Source organism: Rhyacophila brunnea, unplaced genomic scaffold (assembly GCF_057557595.1).
Source record: "Rhyacophila brunnea isolate RB1 unplaced genomic scaffold, BYU_Rbru_1.0 scaffold_16, whole genome shotgun sequence".
NCBI lineage: Eukaryota > Metazoa > Arthropoda > Insecta > Trichoptera > Rhyacophilidae > Rhyacophila > Rhyacophila brunnea.
In genome coordinates this window covers 39,505,538-39,524,425 of record NW_028232816.1, presented here as the reverse complement: position 1 = coordinate 39,524,425, position 18,888 = coordinate 39,505,538, and the positions used below count along the sequence as shown (strand labels likewise).

The 18,888-nt window shown below is 35.5% G+C and overlaps 1 protein-coding gene across 1 annotated transcript in view; it reads left to right on the top strand.

The window, feature by feature from the left end:
* Rich (Guanine nucleotide exchange factor subunit Rich) overlaps window positions 1-18,888 on the top strand; it is a 60,637-nt gene that overhangs the window by 28,448 nt on the left and 13,301 nt on the right. The window contains exons 15-26 of the mRNA XM_085943492.1: window positions 2,042-2,279; window positions 2,902-3,011; window positions 3,811-3,942; window positions 5,340-5,435; window positions 5,581-5,724; window positions 6,853-6,967; window positions 7,168-7,292; window positions 7,957-8,123; window positions 9,376-9,659; window positions 9,751-9,860; window positions 14,960-15,102; window positions 17,290-17,478. Coding sequence (XP_085799618.1) covers window positions 2,042-2,279; window positions 2,902-3,011; window positions 3,811-3,942; window positions 5,340-5,435; window positions 5,581-5,724; window positions 6,853-6,967; window positions 7,168-7,292; window positions 7,957-8,123; window positions 9,376-9,659; window positions 9,751-9,860; window positions 14,960-15,102; window positions 17,290-17,478 — 1,853 coding nt within the window. The remainder of the gene's footprint in view (window positions 1-2,041; window positions 2,280-2,901; window positions 3,012-3,810; window positions 3,943-5,339; window positions 5,436-5,580; window positions 5,725-6,852; window positions 6,968-7,167; window positions 7,293-7,956; window positions 8,124-9,375; window positions 9,660-9,750; window positions 9,861-14,959; window positions 15,103-17,289; window positions 17,479-18,888) is intronic.

Genomic DNA, 18,888 nt, shown 5'->3' with positions numbered 1-18,888 from the left:
TTTTGTATAAATTACAGATGCACTTAAATTGCATCCTTCCTCTGCCTAGCATAGCATGTGTAACACCTAGCTGCTAGCATAATAATTAAGAAGTGAAATCTTCCACATGCAGCACAGGTGATGCACGCTTCTGCATCTGAGATGCCAATAGACCGTGAACATATCTTGATTAACCAATTATGAATTAATCGACTTCATGATTCATGAACTAATCAGAGCATGAAAATAATACTTTACTTTGCTTTATACCTATTCAATAATTCAAGAATTGTCGTATTCAATATTAAATAATCCTTTCAAATTAAGTGGATTTGAACTTGTTCACCGCCACTCATATAGTTCTTTGATGCCTCCCTTTGACATCTGACCATAATATTATAATTATTGATTTAAATTTTGTACTATTCCATTAGAGCAGGGGGGGGGGTAAACTGCGGCCCGCCGAGTATTTGTTTGCTGCCTGCCATCAATAATTGTACTTCTGATTACGAATAACTTTTTTATAATTTTTAAAAAAAATATTGACAATAGATTAAAATTTGAAGAATTTGTTGTTTCGTAAATGTATTATCTCAGTACGTCTTTCTTGCGTCTCGTCTCACACTATGTAACCACTATTTTCTACGTTGAACATCGATTGGGAATGAATGGAAAGAAATTTCGGATTGTAATCTCGCTCTGGATGTAGATATTGTATGTAGATCAATAGATATTGATAGTGTACCGACAGAGCTACAACTTGAGATTATTGATCTGCAGTGTGACACTGATTTGAGAGAATTGCATCGTCGCAATGCCCTTAATTCAGACAAATTCGACCAACTTAAAGATTATTCAAGAAAATTGTTCGTTATTTTTAGATCAACTATATAATGTATATATAATATATATAATACTATATAATGTATATATAATACTATATAATGTTAACAAACATTTTCGATCATGAACCTCAATAAAAATTCTTTACGATCAAATATCTCCGATGCCCATTTAGAAGCAGTTTTGAGAATATCAACTACTAAATTAACACCTGAATTTAAAAAAATGTTAAAAAATGTACAACAGTTTCATTCTTCTCATTAATTTTTTGTAATGTTTATATTTCGTGATAATAAATAGTGTAGGTGTATATCTAAAAATGGTATTTTACTTGCGGCCCGCCGCTCATTTTGAATTCTTGAATTTGGCCCTCCATCCAAAAAGTTTGCCCCCCCCTGCATTAGAGTATTTTCTTTTGCGATTCGAGATTCGCCTTTCGGCATCTTCAGGCACTAAGCGCACTCCACAATAATAGGTAAACTGACATTATTTATTTAATATATTCAGTGATATTTTACATTACCTAGTTTTTCCCAACACTTTGCCCAGTTTTTAATGTGCTTGCTAATTGTATCTTATCAGTGCCAGCCAATTTTGACTAGGCCAGCTATTTTTGGAATAAAATAAATCCTTTAAAAAATATGAAATAGGAACGGAATGATAAATATTTGTGCAAACTTAGCAACACAACATGTTTATCAAGTTTATCGTGAATATGTTCACACTAAAATGATAAATATTGTTTAGAAAATATACACAGAATGTTTATTCAGAAGTTATGACGTTTACAAAAACCCGCGAATATATTCGTCCGTGGCCTGATGCGACATACATGCTTTGACGAGTTAATTCATCCGTGGCACGGATCAGGTTAGTGGGTATCTAATGTATCCACTATAGTATTTCCAAACACTAGTTTTTATACTTCTTTCTTCACTTACATAATAATATGGTTTTCACCTTCTTTTATTCTATTGTTGTATAAACGTGCATTTGCCAAAGATTAGTGTGCAAGATGACAAAAAGCAAAACCAAAACCCGGGTCACAAAAAATGAGTAAAAATTAAAAATAGTAGAAAACTTCAATCATTTAGAATTTAAATTATTAAAGTTAATTCATTTGTATCATTATAATACGTATGTATTACAAACTCAACACAGGACTAAAAACCGTTTGAGGTATATTTCTTTTTACTCTAATTATTATCTTCTTCTACAGGCTTACAAATGTCTACCGGGGACAGTACTGGCGTCATGTGTGGAATCAGTGTGGGCAGCGCGCCACTCCAGCAGAGAGCAGCCTCATTTGACAGCCGCCCTGTGGATCTGGTGCGGTGCGCTCGGAATGAGGGTGTGGCTTCCGTTGTTCCCCCCGCCTCCGCCAGCTTCCTGCCGCACGCACACCTTTATGTCCAAGAGGATCATGCTGCCGTTTCACCTCAAGATATACCCTCTAGGTGAGAATGATGGACTGTTAAGACCATAAATTGGGAACTTGTGGATTAATACACGTGCAACGGTGACCGAGTCGAATGAATCAACTTCAAAGACAAATAAATAAAAACTTTGTTCAATGTTATAATATAAATCAGGTATTTTTACAGACAGACGCTATGCGGGCTTTCCGACGGGATAATATCTGATATACTGATTGATTACTGAATTTTAGCTGTTAAAAATTGTTAGGTACTAATTTTGTAATACCCGAACTCCAGGATAGCACTCATATTATGGCAGGCTTGCAAATACAGTCGAACTTGGTTATTACGATCACGGAAATAGCGAGATTTCGGATGTAATGAGGAAACATTCGTTGACATTTTAGTTTATGATTTTCTCTATACATTTATTCACTTTTATAACGAGCTACTTCTCGGGTATACCGAGCAAAACTATTAATGTGTCTTTTTAACACTTCAACCGCCCATGAGGCCCAATGACTAGTGTATTAAGTAATAGAAGAGATATATTGTGACATCGAGAATCGATCTCGGGGCCCCCGGATGAATGGCCAGTGCCTTACGCACTGGACTACAAGAGCTGCTATAATGTTATTGTTTCTTGTCTCCTTTGTTTCAGCAATATTATTTGAAGACGCAATCCTGTTGGGGGCTGAAAACGATACCGTCCTTTATTCTTCCGATTCTGATTCAGTATTCTCATTACCCTTCTGTGTATTAAACCGAACTGTGAGTACCACCAACCTTAAAAATCATTCCTTTTTTCTTTCTTTGTTTACAACAATTTTACCACTGACTTCAAATATACAATAGCCTGGCTGGACCTATTAAAGTCTTACCATTATATCTTGGTTATGGACGTCATAATGGTGATTTGGGGAACTAAGAATCCCCCCCGCGCTTTCAGGTATAAATCTATGCCCCCGACCCCCGAGATAGTCCGTAACACTGCATTCAGCGCTATAAAATCATAGCCAAGATATTATGATGATTCTAGTATACCTACCCTGTAATACAGTCCAGACAGCTTAAAGTATTGCATATATTTTTTGATTATTGAACCCGGATTACACCGCATCCTGATAAGAGACAAACGCCAGCTCAGGACATGGCTGTACTGAGATGTCACTGCGTACAAGACAGCATTGCATTTAAAAATTCTCTTGACTATATTGGGTTAAGGCTCTCCAAATCACTATATGATTTCGTCAATGTAAATGTATAAAAGTAAAAATGCAGAATCTTTCAGGTACTGTACAATACTTCTAACCCCCGCTCATCAGAGCTTAAGGCAAGCACAAGGGCACGTCCCTTGGTCCATTGTCACATTTTGCTCCTATCGCTATGTGAGCCCTTGTGCAGCACTGTTGCAGGGTGAGAGAGAGTTGGCGACGGAGGTTGAATTTTGTCTTTCTGAGACAAATATCTATTGAAATGCCTTAATTTTCGAGTGCAAACGTAGAGTTTGTTTGACAGCTTATAATATATAAGTGTACAATCCGCCATCAATTTGTTTTATATTTTTCAGAGTCAAGTGTACCTACATCAAATACTCAGACAGCTGCTGAGGAGAAATCTGGGCCACCACGCCTGGGAAATAGCTCGCAGTTGCTCATCTCTACCATATTTTCCACATTCCCTGGAACTGTTGCTTCATGAAGTGAGAATACTTCACTTGTCATACATGTTGTTTCATTTTGAATATTATCTACATATAAGTACAGTACACTCTCAGTAACCGCCGATCGATTATCTGACAACTACTATAATCCGCCGTTATTTTTACTAGTTGAAAGCATAAAATTAAACTCTAAAATTCGCCGGTATTCGATTATCAAATTCAGTAGTCCGCCATGTACAAGTATACAACGCAGATGAGACGGGTTTGTTTTGGAAACTTCTCCTTCGTAAAACGTACATTCATCGCGAAGAAAGTAATGTACCAGGGAAGAAAGTGCCCAAGGACCGCATCACCAATGCAACCGGGACATACAAAATGAAGCTTTTGGTCGTAGGGAAAGCCAGGAATCCTAAGCCATTCAAAAATATCTGCGTCACTGAACATCTGGTTGTGTCAAGTGATTTTCTGTTTAATATTTAGTTAATAGTTAATAAATATGTAAAATTTAGTAAATGCTTGATTTTGATTATAAATAAAACCATAATTTTCTAGTACGTCATATTACTCAAAAAACTATTTTTTACGAAACACCTGTTTTAATTTTTACCATATTTTGTATGTATGCACTATAATCTGCCGTTTTCACTAATTGGACACTTGTCTGGTTTTTGGGGTGGCGGATTACTGAGAACTCTCTCAGTAATTGGGTAAAGGGGTGGTCAATTACTGAGAGAGTACTGTATGTATAATTATGTGTACCTGAAATTATTTGATTGGGCTCGGGTCCCCAAGATGAATGGAAAAATAAAATATATCACAATGAAATAAAAATTAATATATAAGCAAGTGACCCCTAGATTTGGGCTATTGTTCCCACAAGCCACTGTTATCTAATAATGCTCTATTCAAATGAGCAGACTCATTGTCTTGCTAATCATTAATGCCAACCTTAAATAGAAATTACATGTAATGATCCAGGTTCCAATTCGATCATCTCAACACTTGTTGTGATCGGTTCATAATATATTATGTTGTGTTGCTAGTATCAAAAATTATAAGTACCTATACCAAAAAATATTGATTGATCAGGTTGGCGGTTACACTAAGCAGTCTACATTCATATTTTGTTACATACTTCAAACGTCACCGTTTCATACTGCATATTATGTTTGTTTCTTATTATTATTGTCTGATTATTTTTAAGTCCTTTATTAAGTCCAGCGACTGTTATTATAAAGGTTAACAGCCATTTGACAGCGTTGACAGTGCGACAAAGTAACATTTCTCGATCGAGCCGGATCCATGTCAATTGTGTAGTTTGGGCATAACCTGATTGACTTTATCAATAATAAAAAATTAAAAGATGAACTGAGTAGCATCTTGTAACATCATGAGTCGAGATGTAACCTCCAATGAGTGTAATGTTTATTTTCCAGGTTTTGGAAGAAGAAGCCACCAGCAAAGAACCGATTCCCGATGCTCAGCTACCCAGCGTTATTGAATTCATCCAAGAATTTCCAGTATACCTTCAGGTGCATAACGTCTACTTTCAATGACAACCTCTACTAAATAAAGATAAAAATCTGCTGACTATATTGACTATATTGACTGACTAATATATATTTGCATTTGAAGATTAATATTTTAGTGGTATCTAATTAATAATATTCCTTACAGACAGTGGTGCAGTGCGCTAGAAAAACAGAGATAGCGCTCTGGTCATATTTATTTTCTGCCGCTGGCAAACCCAAAGAACTCTTCCAGATGTGCTTGAGTAGAAAAATGCTGGACACGGCTGCCTCTTACCTTATAATTCTTCAGGTAAGAAAGCAATGAATTATTCTCTTGATATGACTTGATTGATATTTACATAAGTCGTCCTGTATGCATTTATTTGTTCAAGCTTCATTTTCGTGAAACTTGAATTAATTGCCTTTGAATGTGTTATTTTTGTTAAATACCTGTGCACTCAGAGCAATGGCCCTTTGGGGCGGTGAGTAAGTTATTTGGGTGAAAGAATGTACGGTAGGGAAGCAGTCCATATTACTATAAATATACTAACATTATGTACTAACATAAATCGTCTGGTGTTTCACTATGGATCTAAGCTTGGCACAATGTAAGAAATTCTGAATGATATGCCAAACATTACTATGCAGCGCCCTCATTCGGTGGACAACTTTTACTTATAGATCTATAATTACTATTTGTTAGAAAAGATCACTTGGAGTAGCGTAGGTATCTGGAATAATTGCTTTAGATTAGTCCATGTCCACTTCTTAGGTGGAGTATATGGACACGATATGCTGCCTCCAAGAATCACTGTTACTCAACAGTATTCTTACATCCTGCCACGTCTTGTGCTCTGTAATCTGGTTAGCTTGAATAAAAGGCAGGACAGAGTGAGGCATCCATAGCATGTGAACGAGAGACAGCATCTCCAGTTTTTGTTGTGTTTTGCTCAGCATTCAATTATTGGAGTCTTTGTAAGGTAAAGAAGTACTATCAGAATGAAAGACTTGAACCAGTGTCGCTTAGTTCAGACCAGGTACCACTGGAAATCCCAGACATTTCGTATCATGTTGAATGCTGTTTTAGCCACTTCCATTTGGATAACGGATAGCGATTTGCAATGTATCTGAAACTCTCCAACATTCTCAATATTCTGTCCATGGCTGATCAAAGGGTAGTCTGGATCGAGACAGGTGTCATTGTGCATAATGTTAAATATACTTCATATTCTTCTTTGTCAGAACCTCATAACTAAGGATCGTGTCTCAAATAATTTGGCTGTTTGACAGCCTTCTTCACGGATCGGTTCTATCCCTCTTCGCCTTCAATGACATAGAAGTTAAGTCGGTGGCAAACCTGTAGCATTCTCGATTTGGTCCATCCATTTTCAAGGCGCTCTTCCTTGTTTCTAATTATAAATTATTATTATTATTACAGAATTTAGAAAGCTCGGCAGTGAGTCGCAAACTGGCAACTGTTCTATTGGACACGGCATTACAAAGCGGACGGTGGGACCTGGCCAGAGACCTTGTCCGTTTCCTCAGAGCTATCGGTAAATATAATTACAAACATTTTCTTAAATCAAATTATCTAAAGAAGGGGTTAGATCGGTCAGTAACTATAGAATAAAATTATATCCGTGCGTTGGTCAATGTCATTCTCAATTTCTGCTTAAATCGAATCTCAGGTCGGATTTGATGAAAGCTGATCAATTTCATGTAATTCCTATTCATTTAGTTCAATTAATTTCAGATCCCAATGACGTAGAATCGCCGCGGACATCCGTTATAATGGGCCCCAAATTTTCAATCAACCAACAGAATGCTCCCGTCAGTCCAAACGCCGAGGACTTGTCGGTGATACTAGGCAGTATGCAGGTAAGCACTACTCAATTTAAGTTCTCCCGGTTTTGGTGTTTTGTAATTCACTCGATCGCGTGCACGTACACATTCATATCAACATTGTTATTTTTATTCATTCGTATGGCGACAGGGTGTAGAAGACAGCATTCGAATACGCACAGACACTAACAAAATCACTTTGTCAGAAACAATTCATACTTCAGATTTTCAACAGCTCAGTGGATGTCAGAAAGTTTCCCAAGAAAAGTATACGAGACCCAGGTCTCAACCGTACGCACGATGTTTTGGATTTATCTTCACTCACAAAGCAGTCAGATTTAATCTCTACCTATGCACGCTATATGCAGAAAGAAAAAAAACCTTCTTTAATTGAGATTGAGCCTAAATGTATGAAATTGAAGCACAAAAAAAGGAACTATGGTCCACTGATTACGTTTACTACAATTGACTTTGCAGTGTAAGTTAATTTCCAGAGCTTCGAACTATTGCTATGACTTTTATTTGCCAATTTGCAGGGTGAATGAAAAGACAATCCGCCACTATGAGTAGAAACGTAGCTAATAATATTGCATTACTTTTTAATTGGAAAAACAAAACTTAACCATGCTTCATGAGTTTGCTAAATAGTCTCTCAATGTCCTCGATACCAGCCGTATTATATTGAATATGTTTTGCGCAGGTCAGCAGAGGTCGAAGTTTCAGCACAACGGTGACTCCCCGCGTGACAGTGGACTCCAGCAAGCACGGCAACAGCGAACTGGTCACCACAACCCCCAACACTGTCACTGCCAATCAAAGTGTGGTCACTAGGAGAAAGAAATCTGTACCTACTGGACGCACTGATAAGTGAGTTCATATATTACTTTCTGTCTTCATATTATCTTCTCCATCCGCACCGGCTATTCAGTGTGCATACTTTTTCTTGTTCTCCATTATGGGATTAGCTATAACACATTTCCTCTTCATAGAAATGCTGAAGTCTGTGACACCTGTATCTCTGGCATAGGCTATAGAAATAGATACTTAACCCTGACGGTGTCATAATACTATATTAGGGCATCTATTGAAAATTGCTGGTATTAAATATGTTTATAAACAGGAACGCTACAGGTGAACATATTAGATAGCAGGGATTCTTACCAACCAGTATTAAAATATTGCATTTTAGAAGTATATAAAAAAATACTACTACTTTTGAAATATTTTTTTAATTTTCCGTTTGTGACATCTGTTGAGTGAATATTTAGTCCAATATTTAGTAAAATGGTTCACTGCACAGAATAAAATGAAGTTTTTATGTTTCCGTTATGGAATACACTTAAAAATGAGTGCCATCGAGGTTGTTGACTTTTTTTTATCGCCGTTAAGAATGAACATCTGTTAAAATATTTACAAACTTTGGAAGCGATTTTAGATACAGGATTAATACAGGGAACAGTTTTATTACAAATTGTCATTTGTATTTTTAAGTAATGGAACAAAAAATCGTATCTTCTGCAACTTCAGAATAAGTTCGCGAAATTACACGTATTGCTAGAAATGCGAAAAGTACGTCATTTGTCAATAATTTTTAGATATTTTATAGGTTATCATTTGAAAATAGTTTACACTTTATAATACAAGCTGTTTTTTAAATCTTTAGGACGTAATTGGTTTTTTATTTAGCACTTAACTTAAAATTCTGAAGAAAATTAAATGAAAGTTTTTTTTTGAACTTTGAACTTCCGTGTCTCGCTTTTAATATATTATTTTTCTTTTCTGTCTTTTAAATCATATTAAAGCATGCTTTTTTTTATTCGTATTAACAAAATCAAGTGATTTCCATTTATACTTTTTTATACTTTTTGAGTTATTAATATTTGATTGTTGGAAGTCAATTTAGTATTCTATATACAAAAATAAAGTTGGTCATCAATGGGTTGAGCTGGTGCTACAGACCATTGAAGTCCATGACCAACTTCACAACCATCGTCCATCTCTATCCCGAGGGTCCTCGTTTCAAGCCGTATTAGTGGGTAGGTGGTATTTTTATCTGCCTGCTAGAATATGTCCGCTGTCGTCATTTTGTGAACGAAATCGTCTTACTTTTTTTTTATAGGGAGTCGTGTTCGGGAACAGCTGAAGAGTTCTTCATCGACGTGATGCTACAGCGACATGCCCGCAAACTGCTGGCGGGCGGGCGAATGTGGCAACTGGGCCACTTTGCGTCTCGTCTCGACTTCCACCTGGTGGCGTGGCTGGGAAATGAGAAGGAACGGGCGGCACGCGTAGAGAATGCCGTGGGGTGTTTGAAGCAGCTGCACGACGACTTCCAGTGGCCCTATCCCGTGTTGCACCAGCCTCTCTCGCATCTCATGCACAGGAAAGGGAGCAACGCCATCGGTAAGATCACAATCAAAATTGTTCTCAAGAGTAAAATCACATCTCATTTTAGTAAATATTTCAATCTAAACGCCGATGTCATTGATTACAGTGCCTTCGACGCCTTCGCCGACAGAGCGTGCCAGTTACGGAGGAGACAGCGGATATGTTTCGCTGGCCCTGGGAGACCACCAAGTTGACTGTCACACCCACGAGATGCAGGTTAAGATGAATTTTAAACGATAAATTTCTTCAACAGACATCAGATAATGTCAATCGTACTAGAGTACGTAGAGAACTAATATTTTAATAACAAGTTGTTTTGGAACCTATAAACGAATAAACACGAATTTTAAAGAAACCCATTTTCTTGAAAAAATAAAAAGTAAATTACCATGTTCGATGCTACGAGGGTGGGTCAATAATTCCTTAGAAAAAAGCATTAAAACAGTTTTTATTTTTGTATTTTTTTTTTATTTCTCAACATAATCTCCTTGGAGCTCAATACACTTGGTTAGACGTTTCTCAATATTTTTTAAACCGTCAGAAAAATAAGTTTTCGGAAGGTCCTCAAAATAAGCATTTGTCCGATCGATGACTTCTTCATTTGAAAAAAAACGTTGTCCACTTAGCCATTTTTTTAAGTTTGGGAAAAGGAAAAAGTCACTGGGGGCTAAATCTGGCGAATACGGTGGGTGGTCGACCAATTCGAACTTCAATTCTTCAATTTTAGCCATTGATCGTAAACATGTGTGAACACGGGCATTGTCCTGATGAAAGAGGATTTTTTTCCTGTTTAAATGAGGCCGTTTTTCTTCAATTTTGTTTTTTAGCTGGTCCAATAAAGATGCATAATAATCCCCTGTTATTTTTTTTTCCTTTTTCCAAATAGTCAACGAAAATAATTTCACGTGCATCCCAAAATACAGTAGACATAACCTTACCAGCTGATTTTACGGTTTTCGCCTTCTTTGGACATGGTTTGCCTTCGCAATCCACTGCTTTGACTGTTCTTTCGTCTCGGGAGTATAGTGGTGTATCCATGTTTCATCTACAGTCACAAAGCGACGAAAAAAATCATCCGGATTGCGGTGCATGAGCGACAACAGGGCTTTAGAGGCCACCACCCTATTGCGTTTATTGTCGACTGTGAGCAAACGCGGCACCCATCTTGCAGAAATATTTTTCATGCCCAATTTGTCATGTAAAATAGAAATGACGCTACCTTTTGAGATCCCTGTAACCTCAATTATCTCACTCAACTTTAATCTTCGGTCACTTAACACCATATCGTGGATTTTATTGATCATTTCTGGTGTAGTCACCTCTACAGGACGTCCTGAGCGTGGTTCATCCTTTGTTGATGTACGACCATGTTTAAATTCATTTAACCAGTTATAAATAGTTGCAAGTGAAGGAGCAGATATGCCGTGAACTAAATCCAACAAATTTTTTATTTCCTTTGCTGTTAACCCTTTTATATTAAAATGTTTAAAAACAGCTCTAAACTCAATTTTCTCCATTTTCCATTTTTCCATTTTCCACAAGCAAATTTTTTTTTTAAATGTACGAGAAACACACAACAACCCGACCAATCTGATTGAAACTTCGCAGCATACTGAATCGGTAGTGCCGCTGCACGAAAACAAACCGCTTACAGTACTAGTCGCGCCACCTGTCGGCTTTTCTAAGGACTTATTGACCCACCCTCGTAATTAGAGCTTACATTTTTTACATTTCGTGCGCGTAAAATCCCACTCCAGTTGTTTTAGTTGTACGCGCACAGCCGTACATAGGAGTGAATACTAAGCACACCTGACTGAGCACACAAGTTCTTTGATGAAATCGAAAAAATTGACAAACGACGGATAGTGTTCGTGCGTGCAAAAGTATACCCGCATGCAAATTTGACCTTGTACTGAAATGCGTAAATTTACGAGCGCAGCATCCGCTGCGTTCGTTCGTGCAAGCTAAAGTCAGTACCAACCTTTATACGCATTCCGTATTAGGAATATTGGAGACATTCCGATCTTTCAAATCAAACGATTGTTTGTGGTTAACTTGTGGTTGTATCAGTAATAAGTTCATTGTTTTATTCTTCTATCGGCAGCCCCAAAAACAAAATGGAGGATTTCATTCTGGTTTAATGTCTGTAGCCACATAACATTTACAGCTCAATTTTATAACCTTTTTTTTTCAACGAACATTTTTTTATTAAACCTATATAATATAAAATACCGCAGATCAATGACATTAATATGGACGAAGCATCTAGACAAAAAAATGACACTCACTTTTTTGTCGGGTCTGCCGAATGGCATAATCTGTTCTAACGCCATTACAATAAAGGTGATATTGCTATAAATTCCCGATGCTCTTTGTCGGGTCTGCCGAATCGTTCGGTTCGAGCGGGTTCGCTCAAATGAACATTGACACTAGAAACACTGTTCTAACGCCATTACAATAAAGGTGATATTGCTATAAATTCCCGATGCGTGATATCGCATAATGGAAATTGCATTGTTTACTTGCTAGCTACTGTACGGAGTGCGTTGTCCATTAATAATGTCATTGCCGCAGATATATTACTCACTAGAATTTTTTTTTTTTAATTTTTAAACGGGACTGGACTGGATTCACGCCAATATGCTTTACCAATTGAACCACATGCGTCCTATCTAATTACAACGAAATTAACTAGCTGTATATACAAATTGCATTAATTTTTTCAATCAGGTTTTGTGGTTTGAAACAAGATACAAATAATAGGTACTTGTCATAATCGCTAGCCGACATCAGGATCTCTTCAAATTTTAGTTATAATGTTCCTGCCAAAGACATATTAAATGGACAACTCATTTCATATCGGCGAGCACGAGAAATAGTGCACGAAACTTATTCATAGATGTATAGGTAGACGTCACGTGATCATATGATGTTGCATTTCCATTATACGATATCGTGCTTCGAGAATTTAGAGTAATATAGCCTTTATTGTAATGGCGTATTAATGTCATCGCGTTAGAAATAGATTCTCGGGTTACTTACGTCTTCCGGAGATTCAGCGAAACGATTCCAGGCGCAAACTGGGAATTCTGCCCTTAATTAATAACTTTAAATATTTTTGTAACTCGTTATTTATATTATTATTCTTTTTGTTGTGTGTATAATAAATACATGCCTTTTATCAATTAATAACACAGTTTCGAAGTATGAATACAAAAGAAAATAGGTACCTATGATAATAATACAAGAGAACGGAGATAGATAAATATAACAAAAAAAAATAGTCAAACACAATTAAATTTTTATTGAACGCCATTTATTCGAGATAAAAACAAGTTATAAAAATATATTATTATTGTATGTTTGACGTATGTACCTTCGTACATTTATTTTCAAACAGGCGATACCAGTTTCATCATTACGACATTTTCAACTGAAAGTTGATCCGTGGAAAATGTTATAACAACGATACCCGTATATTATCAAATCATGGTAATGATAACAATGGTATTGTTAATTTAATTATTATGACATAAACAATGAAAACAAAAAATATCACAAAACAAGTTATAAAAAATACACGATAAGCAGACCAAACGTTGCTTAGGGGCGCCACATTATGAGGGGCGGCAAATTGTGGAAGAAATACGAATATTACGTAGTTTTGAGAAAAGTTGTTTGTCTAAACAAAATATTCTTTGCTACGGCGCTAACAAACCATACAGTGTACAAATAAATATCAACGAATATGTAATTAGATTTTCACGTTTTGATCATATTGCTTTGCTTAAGATGTTTGAGATTAAACAATAACATATTATGATGGTTATTGAATTGCAATATAATAATTTGGTATAATTTGAAGCGGCGTTTAATAAGAATATTTTGAAACTGAAAATTGATCCGTTGAAAATGTTTTAATGACAAAACCAGTATCAGTTTATTGGAGAAAATATTATTTCAGCATGAAAATGATAACAATTCTATTACTATTTATTTAAATATTATAGAATCACAACAAGAAATGATCAAGAATCAAGTTATAAAAAATACACGCTTAACGTTATATTATAGGTGCATGTTTTAATAATTCAGAGAGCAAGCAAACAGAGAAAACAACAGAAAGTAAATAGAAATATTCATAAAAAGTAAATGGAGCACATGATATGAGATTAAAAACGAAACCAGTATCGGTTTATTGGCAAACATAAAAAGTGGAAAATACTATTGAAGTATGACAATGATAACAATTCTATTACGATTCATTATGGCGTTCTAAGAAGAAATAACCGTAATGAACAACAATAATTAAGTTAACAGATAAAACAGAAGAAAGTAAATGGGAATATTCGGGAGTAAAAAAAAACAGATGATATCTTTAATTTAAAATATAGTTCTGCATGCAATTAACTAAGTAGATATATTTAAAAAAAAAAAAAAAAAACGCCGTCATAAAAAGCTAAATCCATTGACATAATACTACTATTCTCCCTTCTTCATTATTTCACTTTTTAATTTGTAGCGATTCAATTATAAAAATATATACTTCCCAATACATTTATCGATTTCGCGACAAAAAGTATTTTAAATTAAACAAACGATTTCAAAAAATATGTTTAATTACATATAATAAATTGAAAATAATATTACCAATCCGTTCATGCAAATCAATTAGCTGAAGTACGGTGCAAACAGTACTACCATATTTGAAAAATTGAACGAATATATACCTTACTGTCATTACAATACGGACCAAATTTATAAATCACCATTTGTGCGTTGAGCCCTTATAGGAACGGAGAAATCATCGCTGCCTGCGTAAATATGTTCGGCCATTTCTGTCAAATTGTTCTGTCATTGAATAAACGTTCGTCAATATCTAAAAATGGCATTTTATCAATAATAAATAATATTTACACATGAAAAGTTATCCCATCTTTCTTGGAGTGTTTAGTAGAATTTTTTTTACAATTTTTAACTAGGCACATTGGCATTTTGTAACACAATAATAACGGCGGTGTCGAAATGTAACGGACGCGAACGGCAACTAGTTCGATATTTTGTATGGGCAGACCCAGCGGTGTCGCCAGACCGCTTGCAAGCGGAATGTTCATTTGAGCGAAGGATACCGATATTAAAATATGAATTTCGCCATCCGGCAGACCCGACACAAAGTGAGTGTCATTTTATTTTCCAGATGATTCGTCCATATAAATGTCATTGGTTCCTGCATTTGCTAATAATTTAATTAATACACATTTAGGTTCCATTTTCCCATCTTTGGATTATTATAATGTTGACAATATATCCTATAGGTTGGCCAAGCGATGAGTGTAGTCAGCGAGGCGGAAGCAGTGAGCGTATGGGGCGACGGGGAAAGGCAATATGCTGCTCTCATGGACAGACTTTCCCATCAGCAACCTGAGGCAGGGACGCCCCGTGCCGAAGTACAACTCAGGTTAGCTTGCACGTTATCGAAGAAATTATATTTAAAGTTTAAAAGCGTGTGTTTGCTAGAAATGATAAGATAAGAGAGAGATGAAGTGAATAATGAGGATACAACTTTGAACCTGACCGGGATACAATCAATAGGAGAGGTCGGCAATGCGGTACTCGCAAAGAAGTTGTAAACTACCAGCCGCTAAATATCTAAATACTGTCTTACTCAATGGGAAAAGTGTACTTTATTAACTCTTTAAATGTCGTCCTATTTAATTAAAATCTAGTCATATTTCTTATATTTTTCTTGGAAGCCTAGTCGCACGTGTAAACTTGTCTCAACCACAACACATCGAATATGTTGCTGTGATTTCCTTGGTATTCGCAAAACACATGTAACCTAATGTACCTCCGCACACAGCTTGAATGCGACATTTTAGTATGAAAAAAATCAGCTGGTGGCGGATACGATTGCGCAGACACTACAAGTCGGCCATTTCTAATCCAACCGTCAAATTTGCCAGTCATCATATCTGCTACTCCTACCGGTGTGAATTTCGGGCGAGAGTTGCAACATCCTTCGAGGATTAATTTATGACTATATCATAGACGAGACGATTTTGTATGTATGAAGTGGCTAAATGTATTCGATGTACAGTAAGATAGGTGCAATTTTGTTTAGTAAATTTATGATATAACTATGTACATAAAATATTCGCTTATGTTACATTATATATTTATTGTGTAATTCATACTTCTTGAAATACAAAAAACACGGTCTTTTTCTTTAGAGAATATTAGGTTTGCTTTGTTGAACAATTAATGTTGTGGAGGTTAGCTCGATATTTGAATCTTTCAAACCAACCGCCACTGGCCGTGAATTCTTCGAATGTCGCTTTGCTGGATAACGATAGTTGGGTTTGGAGATCGTCATAAATTTTGAGGGCTATCTTTGAATCACTATCTTACTCGGTGAGTTTGGTGTTGAATTCAAATTGACAGCAGAGATTCCATTTATACATTTAAGTACTTTTTATCTATGAACCAGTTGCTACTTCGGATAATTGTTTAATATTGGTTGCATCCCGATTACTAATATTTATGATTGTTGTTGGACCTAAACTCAGCATCCTCCCTATGTGTGCAGCTTTCTCTCCTGTTTCAAACCGCTGTAAAATATCAAGTTTTACATCCATTTATGGCGATAAACAACGCATTAGCTGTGTCAGCAGATTGATAGGCGATATTAAATACTGTACCGCAATTACAAATTCTTTTATATGCATTTCCGTAGTCTCACATTATAGTACAATAAGTAATTTCCGCTATATTTTATACATTAGTCAGCTACTCGTATGTCCATTGACACAAATAACAGTAAGTAGCTGACTAGATTAATATAGTTATTTCCTAAATTATAATGGGTAGATATTATTTTGATTGTATAAATAGCGAATAATAATTCATCGGACATGTCACTCGAATCTAAGTACCTGGTCCGTTACTATCTCAGTCTATGTACTGTCAGTTTATCTATATTATTGTACCGATTGTACTCTTGTACTTATGTAACCATAAATAAACTCACTCCCATCATTACGAATAACCACGATCGTCTTTCATCTACAACACCATCGACAGTCATTTTGACGACTCCTAGACATTGATATTACTTTTTTCTTTTTCTCTAATTTTTTCTAGTCTTGTCTGGTTTGATTCATAATTCCTGTAAACCAACAATTATGTGATACAAAAATAAACAATATGTAGACTAAACCAAACTAATAATAAAATACACACCTCTATGATTTGCGTATTAAAAACTGCGGGATGTCCAAGAACAACAAGAAAACTAAGACCGAACTGAACACAACAATGTTCATATGTATGTATCGAGGAAATCCCCGAAAAATATAAGAAAAAATGTTTTTTTAGTTGCTTTGAAAAACAACGCAACTCGAGTACAAAAAAATTTAGCAACGCAATTCGAAAATGAGGCAAGTTGAAACGACACAACTCGAGGCTCTAGTGTACTTATATATTATTATGTCCTCGGCGACTTTCAAATTTTGTATTTTGCCCTCCAAGCAGTGTTGCTGTCCTTTTTTGATATTATAAAAAACCTGTGTAAAAGTCTTTCTGAAAAAGTTAATGAAAAAGTATAGTACAGTTGGCTATATTTGAATGATGGTTTGTGCTCCGATAGGTATCTGCTCCAATTAATGACGGAAGCTGGCTGTCTGGAGTGGTCCTTTTTGATCGCGTTCTTGCTGAAAGATGCAATGGCCGTACTGCGAACCACAAACGCGGCCAGGTCACCCGACATCACCATCGAAGCAGTCATCAGGCTGAAAAAGGCTTTTCAAGATCTCTGCTTTTGGATTAACTCTGAATGGTATGTACCTATTTAAATTTTTAACTATTGATTGACTCCATATTATCAATTTAATAAATAGCATTAATTAACTGACTTTTACGTGGTAAAAGTGTATTAAAAGCGACTGATTTCCACTAAATATTGTTCCTCTAATGTTTCATGTCACTATTAGATAATTGAATTTGCAATAGTATTGAAACATTGTATTTAATAATAAATTTGTTCCATTAACATTAACGTACAATAATTATAATGAAATGCAGATGAATAAAGTAGTATAATTAATGACGGATATTGTTAGATTAATGTTAGAAGCAGTTTTTCACATCACTGTATACCAAAAAATTATATAGTTAATGATTATAAAAGACTATATACTAAGCAGAGATCCTTTTTTGCATGCAGCTGTCATTTTGTTTTTGTTGATGCCAATACAGTAGAACCCCGTTAATAAGAACACGGATAATTCGAAATTCTCCGTAATTCGAAATTTTCGCGAAAAAAAAGTCCCATGAACATTTTTTTCATATAAAACCATACCTTTAATTCGAATTTCGTAATTCGAACTTATTTCAGAGTCCTGGCATATAAAAATATTCAATAAATCGTAATACGCTACACTATTTCATGAGCCAGTCATTGAAAATTATGACAGACTTTTCGTAAAACATCATAAATTACTTATTTTAACCTTTTAACAGCCCAGCTGAAAGTACTAGGTATACACAAAAAAATTAAAAGAATAGTGAAAAGTTTAATATAATGCACTTACATATATGAGACCTCAATTGAAGTTCGGCGAAAAAGTTTTTCATACACAATTTCGTGAAAATGTCTGAAAATTTTCAGGTATGGTAGGGTTTTCACAACACTGCACTTACAAGAATTAGTTGAATTTTTTTTTTTTTTAATATAAGTATTTTGAAAAATAAATTTTATAGTATTTTTGTAAAATGTCACCATAAATACTTATAGCACTAAGAAGTATACTAAACACATTAAAATCACTAAAAACTTTCTTGTGTATGGAAAATTTCGAAGCACGGTTCAAAACACAGCAATGTCGCACTGGTTGCACAAATACCTAGTTTCTTTCCGTCTTTTCTGATTTTTTGTATTGGCACATACATAACACCTTCTTGCCGCATTAATTTTATTGTTAGTAGGTGGTATTTTACCCAAAAAATGTCTTTCTGTTAGCCTAGAGGGTAAGGGTGCTTTTCGCTTCAAAAGAGTTTTTGGTTCTAACTTATGTTTTTCGATAAGTTGTCCGATGACTTTCAATTGAAATTCACCCAGCGGTTGTTTTTTTCCAGTTTTTTGTTGGAACAATACATGGGCATTCAGCAGAGATAAATCTATCAAATGGAAAAAAAGTTTTTTGTACCATTTGACAGTTTTTCTTGTCGAATTTACAGAAGAAATTAT